This window comes from Cryptomeria japonica, chromosome 5, assembly GCF_030272615.1.
Source record: "Cryptomeria japonica chromosome 5, Sugi_1.0, whole genome shotgun sequence".
In the NCBI taxonomy this organism is placed as follows: domain Eukaryota; kingdom Viridiplantae; phylum Streptophyta; class Pinopsida; order Cupressales; family Cupressaceae; genus Cryptomeria; species Cryptomeria japonica.
In genome coordinates this window covers 136,445,677-136,469,891 of record NC_081409.1, presented here as the reverse complement: position 1 = coordinate 136,469,891, position 24,215 = coordinate 136,445,677, and the positions used below count along the sequence as shown (strand labels likewise).

At 31.4% G+C, this 24,215-nt stretch overlaps 1 protein-coding gene across 1 annotated transcript; it reads left to right on the top strand.

Annotated features, from left to right (window-relative positions):
• The first annotated feature begins 308 nt into the window (after window positions 1–308).
• LOC131042612 (GEM-like protein 5) lies at window positions 309–829 on the top strand. The gene is made up of 2 exons (XM_057975924.2): window positions 309–548; window positions 644–829. Exons 1-2 carry the CDS (start codon window positions 309–311, stop codon window positions 827–829), a joined length of 426 nt encoding a protein of 141 aa, XP_057831907.2.
• Window positions 830–24,215: the final 23,386 nt, after the last annotated feature.

Below are 24,215 nucleotides of genomic sequence, written 5' to 3'. Positions count from 1 at the left end.
ACTAATACATTTAGCCTAAAATTCTGACGGACGTTTCTGATAGAGAAGGTATATTGTGATCAAACTTGATTTTTTTTTGAAAAAATGCCCGATTTTGTCGGAATTCTGATGATAATGCAACATTTGGTTTCTAAGGAGAAGGAATTGGCAATGACATTTGGGTTTTTTTAGAAAAAGTGCCCATGTTCGTTGAAATTCCGATGACTACGTGCATTACTTAAAAAAAAAAGAAAAGACCAAGTCATTTCATAAATCCTGCCTCTTTACAAAATCCCACCTATCATTCATCCTGCCTCTGTAGCGAACCTATGGGTTTAATTGTGGTGGATAAGATCATTGGTGTGACAAACACAACTGCAGTGGGGAACAGGGGCACGAAGTGCGCACCCCATGAAAAATTAAGAAAAACCTATGCCTGTTATTTATCAACTTCGACTAGTCCAGTGAGTGGAACCCTCTTCATTTCAATGCATAATGTTTCATTCTGCAGTGACCGCCCACTTTCCTTGCTTCTTTCCTCAAGGAAAAAGCATTGGGCTTACTACAAAGTGAGTTAAATTAATCGCATCTCAAGCAACAAAAAGTAAATGTGCACCCATTTATTTCTATCAGATGATGGATTTGTCACTGGCTTTGCATGCAGGTGGCGATACCAGTGGCGAAGGTGAAGGCTGTGGAATTGTCAGTGAGCATGGATGATCCTGCAAAAAAGTATATTGAGGTGGTAACTATGGACGATCATGAGTTCTGGTTTATGGGATTCATTAAGTACCACAAAGCTCTGAATAGCCTGAGTTACAATCTTTCATTACTGGATGATGTTTCCTGATTTTATGGGCATGTATGATATCATTTTTTCAGAGCCTTGCCGGTGTATTGACCGCTGGTTTTACCGGGGTGTGTAAGGAGTGGGTCATGTAATCACGGGCACAAAGTGCCAAGGGCTGGCATAATATAACCAGTGAGGACGATCGCAAGGGAGCCCAAAATGGGCTATTCATGAGAAGTGAACTCACCACCTTGATCTGATCTTAGACATTTGATTTTCAATCCAATTTTTTTTTCAACCTTTGCTTTAAAGATCTTGAATTTATCAAAGGCTTTAGACTTCTCCCTTAGAAAAGTCACCCACATCATCCTAGAATAGTCATCACTAATCAACATAAAATACCTATCACCTTGAAAGATTCTAGTCCTTGTTGGACCACATAACTCAGTGTGAATCAAATTAAGTACATCACTAGATTTATCATGTATGCTCTTAAAATAAATTCTAACTTTCTTTCCCAGTTGACATTCCTTACATACTAGATTATGAGGCTTCATAATCTTAGGTATATCTCTAACTACCTTAGTTGAACTGATCTTAACAATACAATAAAAATTAACATGATACAACCTCTTATGCCATAACCAGCTCTCATTAATATGAGCAATCAAACATGTCTTATTATCAGTGTTCAAGTGAAAGATACTACCTCCAATCTGAATACCGGTTGTAATCTCCAAACCAGTCTTGTTAATGATTTTGCATTTTCTATCTTTAAACAGAAGTTGGAAACCCTTGTCCACCAATTGACCAAGGTCTTGAGAGAAATAGTACCTCTACCTTCAATCATACATGCTTTGTCATCTCCAAATTTGACTTGACCACCACTGTATTCTCGTAGGGACATAAATTTTATTTTATCTCTACTCATATGATGTGAGCATCCACTATCAATTACCCATTCATCCTTATCTTCAACTTTTTCTATCAGGTCCTTTTCTTCATTCATGATAGCAAGTTCCGGTTCATCTTCCTTTAAAGCATAGAACACCCATTCCTTTCCATTGCCAGATCCACTAGTAGAGTATTATGTTGGTTCATCCCTAGAGTCATCACATACTCCTTCCTCATCTGGTATGTAGCATTGTTTACTTATCTTGAATCTATATCTATTCTGGTTAGGCTTAATTGATTTCTTAACTCTTTCCTCAAATCTTGCAATCCTTTTAGGACATCTAGATGCAAAATGACCAATCTTATTACATGCAAAACATTTAAAAGGTTATTTTCCTTCATACTTACTTCTTGTCGGTCCTTTAGGTACTCTTCTAGAAAATAAGGCTTCAAGTTACTCAAATTCTTCATCTTCTTTCCTCATCTCTTTCAATTCTTTTGCACATAGGACTTTCCAATCACTTTTTCCAGTAGATAATGATGATGATGCATGAAAAGAAGGTTCAAACTTTATAGCTCTAGAAGATCCAAATTCTTCGTTCAAAACCAAATAATTTCCCGATCAAAATGTCTTTGTTAACTGAAGAGTTAGCCATTGTTCTCAACTCATTAATTGTAGTTGCCTTCATCTTCTAAGCCAGTGGAAGGGCTCTCAAGACTTTGGAAACTATTTCATCTTCACTTAGAAATCTTGTACAACATTGAATTCCAATAACAATCTCATTTATTCTTTCCATAAACTCAACAGTTCTTTCATTATCTTCAATCTTTAAGTTTTCATATCTTACCTGGTAACCATCAAGTTTAGCAATCTTGACAATAGGATCACATTCATTTAGAGTTTTCAATATATCCCACATAACTTTTGCCGATGATTTATTAGTCAATCCCATGATCTGCTGATTAGTAAGTACACACAAGAGGGAATCTCTAGCTTTGCAATCATTTTCAATATTCTTATCCAAGTCTGTAGGAGCAAGATTGCCAGATGCCCAATCATAAGGTGTGTATCCTTTCTCAGTGATCTCCCAAATATGCTTGCCAAGACATCTAAGATGAGTCTCCATTCAAATTTTCCATATCCCATAATTTGTTTTATCAAGCTTAGGGATTTCTCTTTTGAGAATAGTTGTCACTGGGTTTCAAGTGTTAGCTGCCATAGGATCTACCTCAAGTGCTTAAGCTTCTGCAAAAGAGGACCAAAGATTTGATACCAATTGTTAGGATAATCGGTGAACATCTGAGAAGGGGGGGGGGTGAATCAGTTGTTAACAAATTATATCATTTAATCTGTTTAATAACCTTAAACTAGATTAAGTATCGATAAAGAAGAAATAGATACCGGTAAGCAATAAAGCTTAACAATAAAATAGATAATCAATAGAATGCAGTCATACCACATAACACCATGATTTGTACGTGGAAAACCCGGAAAGGGAAAAACCACAGTGGGAAGCATGCCCACAGTTAGATGATACTTCTACATAAAGTATGTGATACAATGAGGGGCCTGTACATGAAGGAAGCAACACTGCCTAGAGCTCACTGCTCATTACAAAAGAGTCTCACTGACTACAGAGAGGTTATAACCACCTCAAGATAAATGGACAACAATCCAATAGAGTGAACTACCAAAGATAGCATCTACGATGCTTGATTATAGTCTCGATTAAGCTCAATACTAGAGGCCTTTGACATCTTCCTTAATCCCAATTCGATCACCTATGATCGACCAAATCTCCTTCGTATAGGATATTGCATTCCAAGACCATGACACATAATCCCCATGATCTACAATGAGATTTTACATCATTTTATACCAACCCTAAGGCCTAAACCAATTAGGTTGGACACTTAAAAGATATTACAATAATATCATTACATAAATCCATATTACAATGACATGCCATGTCGGCTTAAGACCAAAACAATAATAACCAATCCATAGAATATCCTAAAACATCCTGGTAACATGTAGAGCACACATTAACATGATACCGGTCCATAACCTAGATAGGTACTAGACTTATTCTAGGTCTACCATAGCAAAGCAATGTCTTCAAGCTGTTGAAGCATGATCAAAGAACATCTTCAGCATCCTGAAATCCATCTAGAAGCCGCACCAACACCACTTAAGCATTCTGTCAAGATTTCTTAGTGAAAGCTCTGTCGATTAAACCTTAAACCAATGTTGGTATAGGTTTACAAGAGTGTATGGTAGTATCCAATTACCAAAAAAAGCTCAAGGAACATGTAACACATAAAATCAAACATACTTAAATGATCCAAACATGTCGGAAGTGTCCAACAGATAGTCTCTTCTACCGATAATAGTAGATCTTCTACCGGTAACCAAAACCTGTCTGCCGATAACCAACAATAATAGCTAATGTTTACACCAATGATAAAATATCAATGCAACACATAATCAATTCATCCATAATGCCAATAGTTGATGCTATGGTCATTGAATGGGATCACAAATGCTGATGTAATAACATGAATTCACAACACGTAGAAGGAAAATCATGAACACATTCTTCCACGATGTTTGTTGAAGATTTACATAATGCTAGAAGAATACTTTGGATGCCTTAATTCTTTAATTATTGATCTAGGATGTCTCTTGAATTAGACAGGTTCCCAAAATGAAGGAGGATAACTTGATTTTACACATCTCCCTAGTATTTTGGGGTGTAAAACTTGGAGCAGGCTAACAAAAGAAAATATTTCCTACTTAACCAAGTTGACCATTATGTGGTTCAAATTTGAGCAAAAACATTGTAGAGCATGTAGATTAATCGACATTCTCCCTCAAATGCGGGTCTAAATGTAAATCGTAGACCTAGAATGCTGAGGAGAAGCTAGGATCAAATGTAAATTGAGTCGTGATATTATGGTGAAATACAAAGGGCCGCACATGTTAAAATATGGCCTAGATATGTGAGAAATTAGGAGATAAGAAAATTGAAGGTCACACCTATGATATAAAGGATCATGTAAAATTTTGGTGAGACTTAATTAAGAGAGGAACAATAATATTAATTAAAATATTATTTAAATTAATAAAAGATCCTATAATGCATAAAATAATGAGAGATACTAAAATGACTACTAGGAAAGTGTGAAATTACACATCCTAATTAAAGGTGTACAATTTACGACACTACAAATTCTTTTCTAGAGCTTCTCATTTTTGCTTAAAAATGTAACCCAAGTCATTCTAGAATAATTATCAATAACTAACATAAATTATGTTTAGCCATTGATTCCTTTTGTCTTGATTGTTCTACATAGGTTGGTGTATCGGCTCCAAGGGTTATTTAGTGGAATACTACTTATTCTTAAATCTTGTCCTAGTTTTCTTTCCCACTTGATATTCTTTGCATAGGGTGCTTGTATGCTTGATTATCTTTGGCATATCCCTTACTACATGTGTAGAGATGTTCTTCACCATATTAATAAAGTTAATGTGACACATGTTTTGGAGCCATAGGAAAAATTCACTTTTTTGAGCCATTAGATGACTCCTATCATTAGCCTCTCTTAGGTGATAGACATTTTCATGAGTCGAAGTTCCTTCTACAACTAGTCTTCTATAGCCACCCTTTTGGATTTCACAACCTTTGTCATAGAATGCAAGATTGTATTATTTTTTGTACATATGACTAATGTTCAAAACATATATTTTAGTCCTCTAACATAAATAATATCCTATGTCTTGTTCTTTCCATCAATTGTTAAAGTACCCATTCCACAGATTTGTCTAGAGCCTTCATAAAAAAACTTCATAGGAACTCATTTCCATTTCTTAATATTGATGAAATTTCATTTGTTACTATTAATTTGATTATACAAACCACTATCAATCACCCAGTCATTTATGTCTTCTTTTTTATGGAACACAGTCCACACAAACATTGACTATTCATTGCCTTTACCAGCCTGTAAGGTACTAGACTTATTCCATTTTTCAGAATTACACCAAATTTCAAGACCATGATGAGTGTTTCATCATTTAAATAATCATGATGCTCATCTTTTAAAGATTAACTACTTTTCGCATAAGACTTCTCCCAAACTTATCTCTTTTGATACTATCTACTGATTCTATAAAAGTATATTTTGATGCAAAATGACCAATTATCCCACAAACAAAACATTTAGAAGGTAGCTTATGTTTTTACTTGATTGCACCCTTCTTCAATATACTTAAAGATTTTGATTCAACTTCATGAAGGTCATCAAGCTGATCAACTACCCTATCTTCTACCTTCTTACTAACTTTGAATGTTGCTTCCTTCTTTGGGGTATTTTGTCAAACTCTCTCATCTCAAATGTAGTGAGATCACCATATAGTTGATCCATTGAATACTTATCTATGTCCTTACATTCCTCAATAGTAGATACCTTATGACTATAAGATTTAGGAAGAGATAAGTACACCTTTTTTGCAACCTCATCTTCATTCAATTCCCTACTAATAACTCTGATGTCATGTACCACTTGATCCATCTAGAGAATATATCTATAAAAGTCTTCATCCTATGACATCCTTAAAGTCTCAATTTTTCATTTAATTTTTTGCATCATGATTTTCCTTTTTTGTTTTTTGATAAATGTTGTTAATTTTTTCCACATCTCCTTAGTATTACTATTGTGCATCGCCTTCACAAGCTCTAAATCAACCAAACCATTAATTATTTTATTTATTTTTTTGCCAATATTTTCATATAGCTTTATATTAGTTAAATCTATTGGAGAAGTGGTAGGAGGAGTATAATGATCCCTTACTAAGTTCCATATTCCAAACCCTGAAGAGGAAAAATATGTTTCCATGTTTACTTTGCAAAAGGTGTAGTTTGTTCCATTAATTTTTGGTACTTTTTAATATTCATCATGTTCCATCTCGAACTATAATTTAGTGGTTAAACTACTTGAAAGAAACTTGGCTCTGATACCAACTATTTAAGACACCTAGATACTAAGAGGGGGCTGAATTAGTATCCTTAAAACTTAAATCTTTTATCATAATTCAAATTCAAAACTCTTAAACATATCAAAAATAATGAAAGGTAAATAAATAAACACTATTGCACAAGAGAACACTAGATTTACATGGAAAAACCAAGAGAGAGTTGTGTCACAATATATGAACAAGATTACAATTTATTTTAAGGCTCACTACCTAAGGAAGCACACTACTCCTAAAAGGGACATGATGAGGAAGATACAAGGAATTGCTAAGGATATTCACTATCTTAGTGTAGGATATATAAGTATCTAAAATGTAATGAATAAACCTTCAACTCATAGCTTCTAGCAGTCTCCCTAGAATGTAGGTGCTCTTCACTCACTCCCTTAAACAACGTCTAAGCAATTCATCTCCAAATCTTTCACCGCACTTTTAAATCTTTAACTTTGTATCTTACATCAATCCACACTATGAAAATTGGTTTGATCTTCTATATATATCCTTCGCAAGAAAGAAAAAGATCAATTATGTTGCATAGAATAGGAGATAAGCAATGACACCGACAATTTGGCCATAAGAATATATTTTAGTTAAATTAGTCCAAATCAAGAGATTGAGTGGACCTAAATCAAGCTATCACACTTTTCTAGAATCCCTAGAGATGCAACATGCTCACACACATCCTCTCAAGTTATCAACAAGGTAACATGTAGATGAAACATGCAACATTGAGCCAGTCAACCAAAAAATATAGCATGCAAATGATTTTATACAATGTAGCTCAAATAAGACATAGAAGGGACCAAATAAAAGTAATCACACCTTTAAATGATAGCAGAAATCCTTATATGCATAGCACAAGCAAGAGAATAATCTATGGATGCTAAACAACCCCAAAACACCCTGAAAACCAACTTCAGACCATATGTGGTATCAAAATAATCTTTTTTCATGCAGATCACACAAAGACACTCCATTAATATCAAACAACATTCTCATACACTTCCTTGACACTGTTATGCCAAAAAAAGTTGACACAACCAAACAGATATAGAATTCTTCATACCTGAAAGGTTAGAGAGCACAATCATGGGATAAAAGATTATCAAATATACTTGTGGTGCCTTTCATCACATGAAATCTGAATTGAGACACTACATAGACAATGTAAGAATGTCCACCAAGGCATAGGATAAGAAATGATAATGGAGATAAATGCAAAGCATTTTCCATCCGACCAGTCCTAATAGGTAGCCAAACTACCAACACACTATATTCAACCAAAAAAAATTTGCATGAACGACACTAATCTAAAAGGATAGCAGTGAAACTTCAACAAAATGTAAACCTTGAATCCCAAATTGCAAGTGAATATCCTCAAATGTATAGGAATACAAATCATTCTAACATATAATATTCAACTACCTTCCTACGTTTTCACACTACAACAACGTGCAGAGACCAAAACATCCTTCTAGCACCATTTGCTCACCTGAGAGAAACAAGAGAGATAGAACAATAGCTTGTAGTCTACACAAGAACATCAACAACATATCTACTTCATCATCTGACTTTTAATCCTCATCTTGATATTTTATCATCATGAAAACATCTATTCTATAACCATCACTATTCTTCAACATAACACATCATCATTATCATAAGCATTGACATACAAACATCAGTGCAAGCACTAATGATAGCAGAACATACTAAGTGTAGACATGAGCACTAGATGAGGGTTGACATCAATGAGAAAACTTAGACATCAATGACACCAATCTACAACACTATATGATACTTTACCAATTTTTGCAAAACCATGAGATTCAAAATTACGACAGAAGAAAAATAGATTAAAGTCATTGTAAATGGCATTAATGAAATTTTGGTTTATACCCATTAAACAATTTATGTGGTAATTTTGTTTCCAAAATAACGTAGATTTATTTTATTGAAGCAAATTTTTCATTTTGGAATCTATAATTTTGAGTCGTATGATATAATAAACACATAAACTTATGCATATAAGTGGCCCTTAATTTTAGTTTTCTAATAATATAATCTTGTATGTGTATGTATATCTATGTCGCTATGTATGCAAGTATACTTGTGTGTATATATACATTTGTTATAAAAAATAGTTTGGCATATGATGTTAGATACTAAAAAAAGTTAATTAATGCTAACTCATCATAAATTTTGAAGCAAAATTTTTACGATACAATCAAAGTGAAGTATACATAGAATTAGTACATTTAGTGGTGATATTATGATTATTAGGGAAAAAAAATATATCTTAAAATTATTTTTGTGATAAAAATATGAATTCTTTAAGATTGAATATTGAAATGATATATTTTTTTCTTATGATCTTATAATTGATAAGAAATTTATTTATTTGTTTATTTTTATTGGTAATGGGCCAAAGCTGATAAGGTGTACATACCCTACCCCTTTGGGAATTACTTGTGACTTTTCTTTCAAGAGCACAAGTTCTCTACCACTAGACCAACTTAGGCTGTACAATTTTAATAAAAAATTTATTATTTTACACATATATTGTAAATAAAATAAATGATATAATGTTCTCAGGAATAGGAAACAAAATGGGTGATGAAATGGGACACCATCAAATTCTACCAAACCTAACTACAAACAAAAGACAAAATGATAATGCAGATAATGCTAACAAATGCTTATAATGGAGTATAAACTATATAAGACAAGTTGTCTGATCATACGCATTCAATAAATAAGTATTGCCGGATCAAAAAGGCATAGAGTCGCGACGTGAAAATGTGGAACAGATGAATCCAAAATCTTGAGAAATTCACACTATACGTTGTCACCTCAATGAAATGAGCAAAACAATGATCTAGTTTTGTCGTTCCATTCAAGGCCGACAGTCACCTGCAACAGAAATTACGAGAAATGTCATAGCTTGCAAGGAATTTGTGGTAAAAGTTGAAGAATATTGAGCCCATTTTTATCTTACTTCTGAGTAGTTTCTTTATCTATATATATTGCCTCTATAGAAGGACTGGTCCCAAGCTTTTTGATTTCATAGTCTGCGATAAGCAAAAGCAAAGCTTCAGTGAAGAAATAATCATGTGCTTCAGGAGGGCAGTGTGTGTGGTGGCTTTAGAAGCATATGAAGGACTGCGTATGTCGAATAAGAGAGTATGTGTCTGTTGTTTTTGGGCTCATCAGTTTGTTCAGCTGGGCAGTTGCAGAAGTGCCTCAGATTATTACCAACTTTAAGAATGGATCCATAGACGGTGTTTCCCTTGGCTTTCTCCTGATAACGGTTGAAGGATAGTGGTTTCTCATTTCTTTAAAATTCCATGTCCACAGTGTGTTCAGACCGTAGTAGATGACATTTTTAATTTTCTGACACTATTTTATATTTTAACTACTCTGATAGGCTTTTCAATTTGCATTGTTTCAGGAGTTTTTTCAATCTTATTGGGTGTTGGATGGGCGAAGCAACTGTGAGTATTTCCTGGCTCTGCACTTAAAAGACTATGAGCATATACATTATTATTAAACTATAGATTTTGAAAAACAGGTTTGCCCTAATTAAACAGAATATCCTTATAGAATATCATAGCTAATGCTAGATGAACTTTATTTGCCATCTTGTTTGTGTTGAGCTTCACTATGGAAACCTTTCTAGTGTTTACTGTTTAGTTGTATTGCATCAAGTATTGAAAATTTGCTAGATTCCTATCTCTTACACTCCCATGAGTCCTATAGAAGCGGTCAGAGCTATGTCTTTAACCAGTTGTCAAAAGAAGAGGAAGAATTGCTCGATTATCTTGTATCTCCCAAGTCCTAAGCATTCCAAGGCCATGCTCTGCTCTTTAAGATTTCTTATATATAGTCGTTACCAAGTATGATTAAATCCACCGTGCCTTATTGTTGTTACCCACGTAACACCGTAACTCTGATATTTCCTTTCCGAGCCATTGTTCAGGTAGCTTCAACAATATTTTTCATTGGCCGGATGGACTACTTTAAACAGCAATATTTCAATTGCTAACTCTTCTCAATCCAAAAGGAGGTGTGTTGTAATAATAACCGGAAGGAAACTTTTCCACGTACCCACAAAGTGGGTATTTATGAAGATTTGAAATCATCTCATCTTGGTTAATAATGATTGTTATACAATTAGTATACTTATATTTAAATAATATATGTAAAATATGTCGAGAGATATCTTATAATAGAAAAAAATCATCTGTAAAATAAATATTCTTCTAAAAGTGATCCCGGCATATGGAATAATTTGTTTTAACTTTTTTTAAATAGATTTTTTAACTTTCTGTTTTAATATTCACTACACGTTTCTGCACAACACATATTTTTTAACTTCGTAATATTCACGGGAGTGGGGATTTGGGAGTTTGATTTTTCCAATTTTTTTCTAAAAATAACAGGGGAGATTATAAATTCCTTACATATTACTTTGTTTTTTCTAAATTAGGTTTAAATTTACTATATTATTTTGTTTTTTTTAAATTAGTTTAGAAAGTAACTTAGAGATTTACTATTTTTTGTTTTTTTTAATTAAATTATAAAGTAACTTTTATATATAGAGTAGAAGTTATTTTAGAAATATTCTATGTTTCAATTTGGTTATTAAATGATTGAAAGAAAAATTAAAATTTACTAAACAGTGTTTGTAAAGAGAATTGATTGAAGGATTTACAGAAAAAGAAGAGAGTTAAGAATTTGTTTTTCAGGTATGCTTATTTCTTCTATCCATGAGTTTATAGATGTTTTTTTATTGGTATAAAATAAATCTTAGCACATGAATCAATTCTGCATTTTTTTTTGAATAAAAAAGTTCACATTGTAAAATTTTGAAACATATTTCTTGGTTGTATGTATTTTTGTTTTGAAATTATATATACTTGTAAACAACATTTGAAAAAAGATGGACGGTACCCCCTCAAATCCATCTATGTCAGAATCACAAAATGAATCTAGAAAACCCACTAAATATAATAAAGCAAAGAAAGAATTGGATTAAAGGTTGTGGAAAATTGTTACTGTAACCGGAAATTATTTAGCTGCAAATTAAGGAAGTTCTGGAAGTAGGCAATGGTATTGCCCACATTGCAAATCAAACAAGACTGGTTCAATTGCACGAGTTCGATATCATTTGTTGGGGGTTGGCAAAAGAAAACAAATAGTTGTTTGCAATCAAATTCCAAAAGGAGAAAGATCTAATTTGATCAGAGAGTTCAATTATGTAGAGTCTTTAAAATCTCCTCAAGGACAATCAAAAGATTTTCAACTAGGGAGTGCTTCTACCTCTATTTATGAATCTCAACTTGGGAAAATGTTTGATGCTACTGATAGAAAGAATGTAGATTCTACTATTGGAAGACTTTTCTTTGGTTGTGGAATGTCATTCAACATAGCTAGGTCTCCTTTATGGAAAGAGGCTATGAGGATGGTCAATAATGCACCCAAAGGATATGTGCCTCCAAGTTATGAAAAACTTTGCACTGTTGTGTTAGATGATGAGAAGAAACATATTGAAGGAAGACTACAAGATATTAGAGATAGTTGGTCATATACAAGTATTTCTGTAGTTTTTGATGGTTGGACCGACATTGAACATAGACCACTAATCAATATTCTTCTTTCTTCACCTAAGGGTACAATATTTATAAAATCACATGATACTTCAGGTCATATAAAAGATGCAACATATTTGGCAGGTCCTTTTCTAGAAGCAATTGAACAGGTTGGAAGAAATAATGCTATGCAAAGTATAACTGATAATGCTTCAAACAATGTCTTAGTAGGAGGGACAATCGAAGATGAATATCCAAACATTTTTTGGACACCATGTGCAGTGCATTGCATGAACTTGCTTCTTAAATATTTACACAATAAGCTTCCTTGGATAGGTGAGGTAGTTGCAAATGTTAAAAAAATACAACATTTTGTTGTAAATCACTCTATGTCACATGTTATATATAGGAAATATGCTTCTTTCTAGTTGCTTAGATGTGCAACAACATGTTTTGCTTCCAATTTTATCATGGTTGATAGAATTGTGAAGGTAAAACAAGCATTAAGACAAATGGTGGTGTCCACTGAATGGGAGAGATGGAGAGATAGACCATGTACCAGTAGCCAAGCATGTGATGAAATTTTTGATCTCATAATTGGTAGTGGATCATTTTTATTTTGGCAATAGGCAAGTGACCTTTTGACACTTTCTTGGCCCATTCTTGAAGTCCTTCGTCTTTTTGGTAATGATAAACCATGCATGGGAGATCTATTTGAGAAACTAGATCAAATGAGGGAGAGACTACAAGATATATTTACTATTGGGGCACCATCATTTGATCAAGAAACAAAGGATATTGTTTGGGAATATAGTTTACAAAGATGGAAGATGCTTCATAGTCCTCTTCAATCTGTTGGATTTCTACTTAATCCAAAATGGTTTCACAAAAAACCATGGTTGGATGATGAGGTTTCTACTAGATGGCAACATATATGGATAGAGTTTATCTAAATAGAGAAGACCATACTTTAATTAAAGTGGAAATGTCAAAATATATTGATGGAGTAGATAATTTTTCCCATCGAGATGTCCCATTTGATCAATTGAATATGGAACCCAAGGTATTTTGGGAGAACTATGGAGCAAAAACACCACATCTAAGAGATACTGCAATTCGTGTGTTGTCTCAGGTAAATATTTGCATATTTAGTCATATAATAATTGCATAAATAATTCATTTTGTTGTTCATTTATTTTAAAATGTTAATATTAATATTATCTATTTTGATTTTGCATAAACAGGTCTCTAGTGCTTCTGCATGGGAAAGAAATTGGACTGAGTATGCTTTCATCCATTCTATGAAGCGTAATAGGCTAGGTAGCAAAAAGGCAGAAGATCTTGTGTATGTACATTCAAATCTTCGTCTTTTATCTCGAGCTTCCACTGATTATAAACTAGGGCCTCATAAGATGTGGGACTATGGTGGTTCAATGGATGATGGGATTGATGAGTTGCCAATAGAAGTCCTTGAAGATAATGTAGAGGAAAGCTTACTTGCAGCTGAAATGTAGAAAGTTGAAACAACCAAAAACACTTGTTCAACTTCATACTTTTGATGATATATTTTGATATTTTAATTATGTAATTGCAAACATTATGATATATGTATTTTTGTTTTGTAGCTAAAATTCATTTTAAATTATGTAGAAGTGATCTATAATATTCTTGATCCTTATTTAGATTATGTTTTGTATTTAACAAACAAATATATATATATATATATATATATATATATATATATATATATATACATATATATATATATATATATACATATATATATATATATACATATATATATACATATACATATATATATATATGTATATACATATATATATATATGTATATATATATATATGTATGTATATATATATATATATGTATATATATATATATATATGTATATATATATATATATATGTATATATATATATATATGTATATATATATATATATATATATGTATATGTATATATATATATATATATGTATATATATATATATATATATATGTATATGTATATATATATATATATATGTATATATATATATATATATGTATATATATATGTATATGTATATATATATGTATATATATATACACACACACACACACACATATATATATACATGTTTCTTATACACAATCTTAAAATATTGCATTTCTCGTCATGTTGCTGTTTCCGTTTCATTTCTCGTTTCTCGTTTCTGGCAACATAGCCAAGAATACAAATCTATTAAACTGCTGCATGCAAAAAGCTGTGAATCTAACGAATATGCAGCAATGCATTGGGAAGCTCAATGATTGAAAAAGATGCAATCTAAGAATTTTGTTAAGGTTGCTTATGATTTCTATCTATACGGTTGAACTGGTTCCATAAATCTGTTTAAATGTGAGTTATTATCAAGTGAATGTCAATGCTTCAATTAAATGTGAGTAATTATAGAGGGACGGTTGAGGTATGCCTACCCATCTAATTCGTTCATTATTATCTTATAATCTGTATTTGTTTTGTGTTTAAATTGATATTATTCACCCTTTTAATGTTGTTATGACGGCCTCAATCTACTAATGTTCTTCGTTACTCTGATAGGGAGTCAGCCAATGTGGGAAGGTATATAGTTACATTCTCTTATGTTATTAGCTTTTTGTTTTAGTAGTTATGTTGGCCTAGGGCTATAAATGTAACGCATGTTCCATTTAGAGTTAATTATGCTATGTTCAGTATTATTGTAAGGACTCTCGAGTGAGAAAGGTTAAAGTCAAATATGCCACGGCTGGTGGATTCTGGAGGATGTTACGTTTGGACATTTTTTACTCCCTTACCACAGATAATGCTTCTTCATCGTTCATTTAACTTGAAAAAATTGAAGTTCTTTAAACAAAATAATGTTCGTATTGGATTCAATTACGTAATCTAGATTTGTTAATTTACCGATTCATACTTATTATTAACTCCTTTATTTGGACATGGTTATAAATGCTTGTGAACCGAGAAGTTTGGTCCTTAACCAGCATTTGTAGATTCTCGCTCACTTTGTTTATTATAAGGTTAGAAATGGAAACCAAGAAGAAAGTGGAGATTGTGAAGCTGTTCGTTAAGATGTAGTGCCTTTCCATTCCATTGTCACATCCATTAGAAGCATATTGTAATTACTAACATTTAACCATTCAATTGTAAGTTATTTTTCTCACATGGGTTGTATGAGCTACCTATTTAAATAGATTTGGTAGATCCATTTATGTATTCAAATACCTCCCTTTTACAACTTATTATTTAGTCAATTTATAGATAAGAGAGATACATATGTAACATTTGTATACTAATCGTTCTAGAATTTTCACTATAATCTCTACAATTTAAAATATGTATCTAAGGATATGATAATATATTTATAGGTATATGATGATGTTGATTGGTGGCACATATCTCATAAGTTAGTTATATTGGATCATGTGAATAACTTGTGTAATCATAATAGATGTTGAATATCATTGGATTTATGATACACCTCCATTATTTATTAAGATGTCTATATATAAGAGTTGAATATCACTATAAGGATATGTTTTGAGCATGATATTTTCCTTGGCATATCTTAAAGATATAAAATTGAATATTGTACGATGTTACCATACCTCAACCCACAAATGTCTCTTGTGTTATCTAAGCTCTATATTTTGTATTATATTATTTTCATATTATATGTCTGGATCTTATGGGTGCATGATCTTGGAATCATGAAGAAAAGAAACAAGATAACTTCTTTTATTATATTGGATGTATCATACTATCTTTCAAGTTTCTTGTATTTTTGTTTTCTCTTTTACATATAAATTAAAATTTTAAAATTGTAAATTTTGAGCTAGGAATATTAAAATTTAAAATTTTAGAATTCCAAATTAATTAATTATATATAAAATACAATTTAAATAATTCAAGTGATAATTTAACTTCTACAAATTCAATAAATGAATACTTCACTTTTCTAATTCAATTGATAATTAGATCTTGTATTTTTTATGTTATATACAATTATAAATTATAACTTTTACTTTGAAAAGAAACAAGTAAAAAGGCGTACCCTTCTTTTAGACAATTCTTTAGAGTAGAGGATACTCATATTTACTATAGGCTTTCATTTCTCTTCTCTTTGTGTGTTTCTTATTTTTTAAATTCAATTTCCTACCAATGAAATACAATTTGTCTTGACAACATTGATGTCCTTCCCAGAGGATACCATGTCTGGAACAATCTTCTTAAGACTAAAGAGCTACTTCGTAAGAGTATTCTATGATAGGTACATAATGGAAATAGTGTTAGATTTTTGAAAGATCAATGTGTCTCCCTTATCTCCTTAGAGTTTCACCCAATTTGCTCAGCTATTGAAAGAGTTTTAATAGCCAAATTTGAGTGTTGTGTTACCAACTATTGGAATCCTTATTCTTCCCCCTAGTGTGGAGAATCAGCGCCATGGACTTTGATTATTAGTTAAGAAAAACTAGTGATGAGCTTCTCAGGATCCTTAAATAACATGAGGCTTTTTAGATTGGATGGTGTAGATAGGTTTATCTAGGATTCCTACAAATATGGTAAGTACTCTATCTATTCAAGATTTGAGATTGATGCTTCATCCCACTCCCCTCTATTTAATTGGTCCAACATTTGGAAGTAAAAAATGATCCCAAAGGTATGTTTCTTCTGGTAGACGGCTTGCCATTATAAAATACTTAATATTGAAAACATTAAATTTGGCATGGTTTTTAGCTAGTGAACAAATGTATTTTATGTGAGGAGGAGGAAGAGAGTATAAATCATATTATGTTTCACTGCATTCCTAAAATATTAGACAAAGAATTACTAGCTTGTTCTTGGTTGATTAGGTTTGGAACTAGGAGCCTAAGGACTATGTTTATGGCTGATCTCGCCTATTAACTCATCCCCTTATCAGGGAACTATGGTGGTAGGCCTTTTTTCATATAGGGAGGTTTCTTTGGAAAGAGAAAAGTAACAGAATATTCAGGAATGGGACGCTTTAGCCATCACCATAATTAATAACATCAAAAAAAATATGGGATGTTTTAAGAAAAGAAAACACTCTCTCACATCCTCTTCCTTAGATTGGCAGATTCCTATAAATTGTAATTTGGTTGAGTCCCTGGGTGAACTCACAATAATGGTTCCCACTTTTTTCCACTTTTGACATTGAGATGTACATTTTTAAAATAATCTTCAACTTTCGAGAACTATAACTTTTAAACTATTAAAAATTTGAAGATGATGTAAATTAGTGATTTCTAGCATTTTGTTTGCAGATTCTATATACATTTTTTTCAAATTTTTTTGAAGGATTTTTTTAAAAATTTTCGATCTCCCTCGAAAAGTAGTTTTTTACAACAAACTACATTTTTTAAGCGTGATGCTCCTCCCGAAACGCATAACTTTTTTTCTATAAATGATAAAAACTCAATTCTTTCGAATTTTGGTTTGCAACATCAATATCCAAGGCTTGCATTTGGTTTTATAGTGATATGTTCAATATTTTTCATTTTATAAAGTTTTGAAGTCCGACTAGTCATAATTCAAACATAGGTTTACGTTTGAAGACATAACTTGTTCTATATAAATCGAAATTCAATTTTATTTTTTTTGTTAGAAAGAAGACATCAATACCAGGGGCATAGATATTTTTCAGAATTTTTTTGAATTAGTTTCTTATTTTTCCCAATGCGTTGAACAGAGAAGTTCATGTTCGGTGAAAAACCAATTTTCCATAAAATTAAAAAAACAAGAACATAATAAATTCAAAATATAACAAAATTATACTCGTTGGAAAGCTTGCTTCAAGTACTACCATCTAATATTTTTGGGTTATCAAGATTATTTCATTCATGCTTTGAACAACAGCTCCGAAGTCATTAATTCTTCAGAACTCTGAAATTTTTTGGGAGAAACCTTTAATTTGCGGGTTTGAATGAACACTAGTTCGAGCGAATTGGGTTCGCTCGAACACAAAAGGGTTCGAGCAAACCCACATTTTCTCGAACCAATGAGATCGATTTTGACATGCACATTATTGTAACGGTCATGTTCGAGCGAACCCAACAATTTTTAACTATTTGCTTTCGTTCGAACTCTGGCCGACGCATTTTTTTTATTTTTTTTCATTTGTGGAGTCATATAAATGTCCATAATTTTTTTCATTTTTTATCACACAAATGATTAAAATAATTCGCATTTTTGGATGGAAGAAGACATTTGAAAATTATTTTGAAGGCAATAATTTGAAGGTTTTCTGTAAAATCATGGGGAACAAGAAGAGAAGACAAAATAAGACTTGAAGGAATTATTCTCCCGAAACGGAAGAAAGATATCGAGAACAAAGAAGACAAAGATATCATGATGCAAGTATGTATTTTTAATTTTATTTCTATTTAATTTAATATGTATTACGTATCAATTAATTAGAACTCAATATTTTTTATCTAATATTTTTAAGGAAAATTAATTTAAAAAATCTTAATTAAATTAATTGGAAATAATAGGATTAAAAATATATTTTTTTTAATTGGAAAGCATAATTAATTTGAGATAATACATGTGTATTTGCAAATTTCAAATTCCATCAACTTGCTTGTTGTGTAATTGTATTTTCTCCTATATAATTAAGTTCATTTATAATAGATAAGACCTATTAAGTCATAAAATTAATAAGACCTATTATGTCATAATTTCTAGGTTCTAAATTATATATATTGAATATTTAATCTACATGTACAAGTAATTTCATGTGATAGGTCCTTTAATATCACATAATATATCTGTCTTAAGGGTAGTTAAGTATATTAATTATGAAATGTTTTTTCAAATGTGGTCATCTTGATTTTAATAATAAGGCCTATTAGGACTATTACATTGATTAAATAGGTCTTAAATGTGACATAAATTTATAACCTATTAAACATGTTGAATAATTTAGGTGAACTATTTATATTCAACTTCACGTACATGCAAAAACATTTCAGATTAGGAGGTCTATTATGCAATAATAGGTCTTAAATATACACACATGTGACAAATTATAGTCCACCTAAATTATGGTCCATAACAAATTAATATGAGGTCACCTAAGTTATCATATGCATGCATCAAAATATTTGTACTTTTAATTTTCAAAATTGGAATTTCTAATTTATCAAAATTTTATTTTATGTGTTAAATTAGTGCTCAAAATTAGAGATTGAACTTTAATCCTTACCTGAGAACAAATTGAACTTTAAACCTAAACAGATAATTTAATTAGAGTTATAACAATAAGGTCCCGAAAGTAATTAAATTTAATAAACCAAATTGAATGGGCTAATTTTAACATGTAAAGCTTTAAGCCAAATTCACCCCTATTCTTAATCCTAATTGAATAATCTCTAATTAATTCAAGAACCTTACACAAACTCTTAAATTATGTGCAGAACGGGCAAACGAACCTATTGAAGAACACAATATAGTTGATGAACATAGGGAGGAGATTGTCCAAGTTGAACCAATGGAGACCTTTGAAGGAGAGGTGTCAGGCTCCATACCTCCTACCACTGATATGGATGAGCATATTGTGGATCTAGCTAAACAAGTGAAGAGAAATATTTCTTATAAAAATTTAGATCATTTACTTGAAATGGATGTCGATGAGTTGAAATGTCTCAGCAAAGAACCTAGATATACTAAAAGGAGGTCAATGAATAAAAGTGGAAAAGAAATAAGGTCTCATTTCAACAATCTTGATACTACACTAGAAAAAGCTCAATTGTTATCAATTGTACTTACTCATAAAGACTTAATAGATCCAATGAAATTGTTGGGTATAGATACAACAAGTCAAAAGAGGAAATCTTCTCAGCTACAAAAATCTATTGTTGATAATGTTAAGAAAGGTTTGGTGAACATTGGTAAAAAATCTCGAAAACTAGATAAGACCATTTCAAGAAGAGTGATGTTGACATCTTTAATAAATGAAAGATTGCCTCAAAAAAGACAAATCTCTTCATTGTCATCTGAGTTTGGTTTTAGTAGAAGGACAATATCTAAATATGTTAAAAGGAGAAAGATTTTGGATGATACTACCTCAGAAGGGAATTGGGCAATTATGTGTAGAGCTCCTCATTCTGATAGAGTTGAAGATGTTGTTAGGAACTTTGTGACAAGTTTTTGAAATGATAATACTCGCCCTTCATCAAATAGTAGAGATGTTATCAAGCAAAGGATTGGTCCTGATCATTATGATCTCCATGTAAAACATTGGATAGACACAACAAAACATGAATTGTATGTATTGTTTACTAAAACAAACCCTCATATAAGATTGGACAAACCATGTTTGAACGGTTAAGGCCATATTATGTGAAGTTAAACAAAGTTTTCGAAACTTGTTGTTGTCGTTATCACATCAAATTTGACTTGTACTATTAGGTGTTTCGAAAGATTAGAGAAGATAATGATGGTTATGAAAATGCTCCTCCTAAATGAACAAGTCAATTCATATCATCCATCTTATGTGATAAATCAGATGATAATGCAACCGGTCAAATAAATTGCATAAGAGGAATTTGTGGAACATGCGGGGACTTGGCTAAATTTCCTTTGAGAGATGAAGATACTGACATGAGGAAGATGGTAAATTGCAAGAGTTACAAGTACAAAAAATTTGAAACAAAATTTGGAAAGGAATCTACAAGGTTAGATTATGTAGAAGAGGAAATACCTATTGGAACATTTATGGAAAATTTTTGTAAGTTGATAAAACCATACATATGCCATGGTTTTTTTGCCAAGTGGCAAGAAGGACAATTTAAAAGATTAAGAGACACTTTCCCACTTGGAATTATTCTATCTGTAGTTGACTTCGCAGAGAATTACTCTTTTGCACATCAAAAAGAGATTCAATCAGAGTATTACTTTTCAAAGCAAATCACTATTTTCGTGCATGTGTGTTATCGATGATGAATTTGAATGGTGTTGATAGTACATTTGAAAATTGTGTCATTAAGAAAGAGTACCACTTCTATATCAGTGATGATAAGGAGCATGACACACTTTTTGTACAACATTGCTTTAAGAAGTTTTTTGAATATTTGAAAGATAGAGGCATAACAATAGTTAAACATTTTGTTTGGTCTGATGGATGTGCGGCACGATTCAAATCTTCGAGGCCATTTTATGCACTATGTAGATATCATAAAAATGACAAAATACCACATGTTTGGAGTTTTTTTGAGAGTGGTCATGGAAAGGGTGAACATGATGGTGCAGGAGCTTGTATCAAACGTGCTCTAAGAAAGCATCAAATAAAGTACACAGGAGAACGTATAGAAAATGCACATGATGTTGTTGAATGGTGTAAGAAACACTTTGAGCAACCTAATTATCCTAGGGAATCATCATCGAGAACGTACAGGCCCATTCCATATAGAGTGTTTTGGGAGATAACCGGTACGTGTTCTCTTTTAGTATTTTATTTAATTTTTTTTAATTTAACAACTTGATCTACATGTACATTCTTGTACACATGTACATTTTGCAGATGTGGATAGAAAATCAATGCATGGATGCAAGAGTGTGGAGAGGACAAGATCTTTGCATTGTGTCATGAGTACAAATAATCGCGCATGGACATTATACACTAGGGATTATTCATGTATTTGTTCTGAATGCATTTTCAAAAACTATGTTGATTGCAAGAACCAAGAGCTTGGATATGTTAGTGAATGGAAAATGGTGCCACTAGATGTTTCTGACACATACGAGGATTCAAATGAGGATGAAAACTTTGAAGACATTCCTTTGATTTCTAGTGATTATGATCATATTTCAGGATTGATTAAAAAAGGTACATACGTGACATACACATGTAAACATTTCCTTAAATTGACATATAACTTAGAATTTATTTAACTTGTGTCAAATTGTAGGAGATATTTTTGCAGTCATAGTAGAAGATGGAAATATAGAAGGTGTTAGTTATTATTTATTGCGTTGCACAGAAGAGAGAAAGAAGTTATCAAAATTTGAGATGAGTGATGGAATGTCATTTCCCACAGGTTTGAGTTCTGATTTGAATATGTACATGTACAAATTGCTTATGTGAAATTTTTTAATTTCTCACGTTTCTTATATACATGTACATGTAGGATCATTTGTAGTGCAAGGGACATATTTCAAACAAGTTAAAATTGTTCAACATGGGATTCATTTCACTGAATACCAAATTGACAACAAGGTATATCAATATAGTCACTTGGTCATTGATGTTGGCCTAATTCTTCAAACAGTTCCACGTCGAGGGTGGTCTCAAAAGTGGAGACTAGATAGTGAAGATCATGACAAAATATTAAGTGTTATTGAAGAGCGTTGTGAACCACTTGATGTGGTATGAACTATATATACATTTAGCAATCCAAAGTACACATGTGGTTCAACCCACATGAATTGAATTTTAATGTACTCAAGATAAATTCTAGATCTCAAGTAACTTGTTTTGAAACTAAAGGATGAATAATTTTTAAGGTTATTTATACATTATATCAAATTAGGATGTATTTAAATGTGCATGTTTAATTGTATGTAATTGTATTTGTATTTAATTAAAAAATGCATATTTAAATTAGAATGTAATATGTACATTTGTAAAATTGATATTTAATATGGAATTAGGACATGTACATGTTGTGAACTATTTAACTACAATATACATACCTAGAAGCTCACATACCTACAATATACATACCTATGTAATATACATACCATGTGAACTATTCAATACATGACCTATTAAGTTTAGTTTGTTCATTTCATACATACTCTTTTGTTTGAAAATCTTGAAACATGTATAATCATACATACTCTTTTGTTTGAAAATCAAACATGTATTTAAATCTAATCTAATCAAACATGCATAAATCTAATACAATCAAGATAAATTCTAGATCTCAAGTAACTTGTTTTGAAACTAAAGGATAAATATTTTTTAAGTTTATTTATACATTATATCAAATTAGGATGTATTTAAATGTGCATGTTTAATTGTATGTAATTGTATTTGTATTTAATTAAAAAATGCATATTTAAATTAGAATGCAATATGTACATTCCATACATACTCTTTTGTTTGAAAATCAAACATGTATTTAAATCTAATCTAATCAAACATGTATAAATCTAATATAATCAAACATGTATAATCTGATCAAACACAAACCAGGTATAAAGTATAATCTAGAGTCTAAACATCGTTGTACATGCATGAAATATACAATCTAATCAAACATGTATTTAAATCTAATTTAATTAAACATCATGTATAAATCTAATATAATCAAACATGTATAAATCTAATATAATCAAACATGTATAAAACTTATAAAGTATAATCTAGAGTCTGGAGCAAATCAATAGGGATCATGTCGGCTACGAACTGAGCGACCATCTAAGGGGGAGTCCTACAAAAGTAGAATTTATTTAAATATTAAATATAATATATCTATCTCTCTAGACGTGCATGTACATCAAATCCAAGTAGAGTTAAATAAAAATTTAAATATAAATTGTAACATGCATGTACATACATACATGTACATATATGTACCTAAAACCATAACTAACCTATACACTAACAGCATCTAAAGAATCTCTCCTACGCACATGCTCAGAGCTCAAGGAAGGAGTGACATGAGCTAACTGTCAATTTAAGGATTAGTCCACAATCAATTTAAATGATCTACAAATTAAAACCTAGAACTCTAGATTATTTATTAAACATGATCTATATATATATTTATTAAGTACAAATTTGCAACATGTATACATATCTTCTAAAAATTTAAATGCACATGTACATGTACATACCTCTGTATCACCTGGAGTAGGCT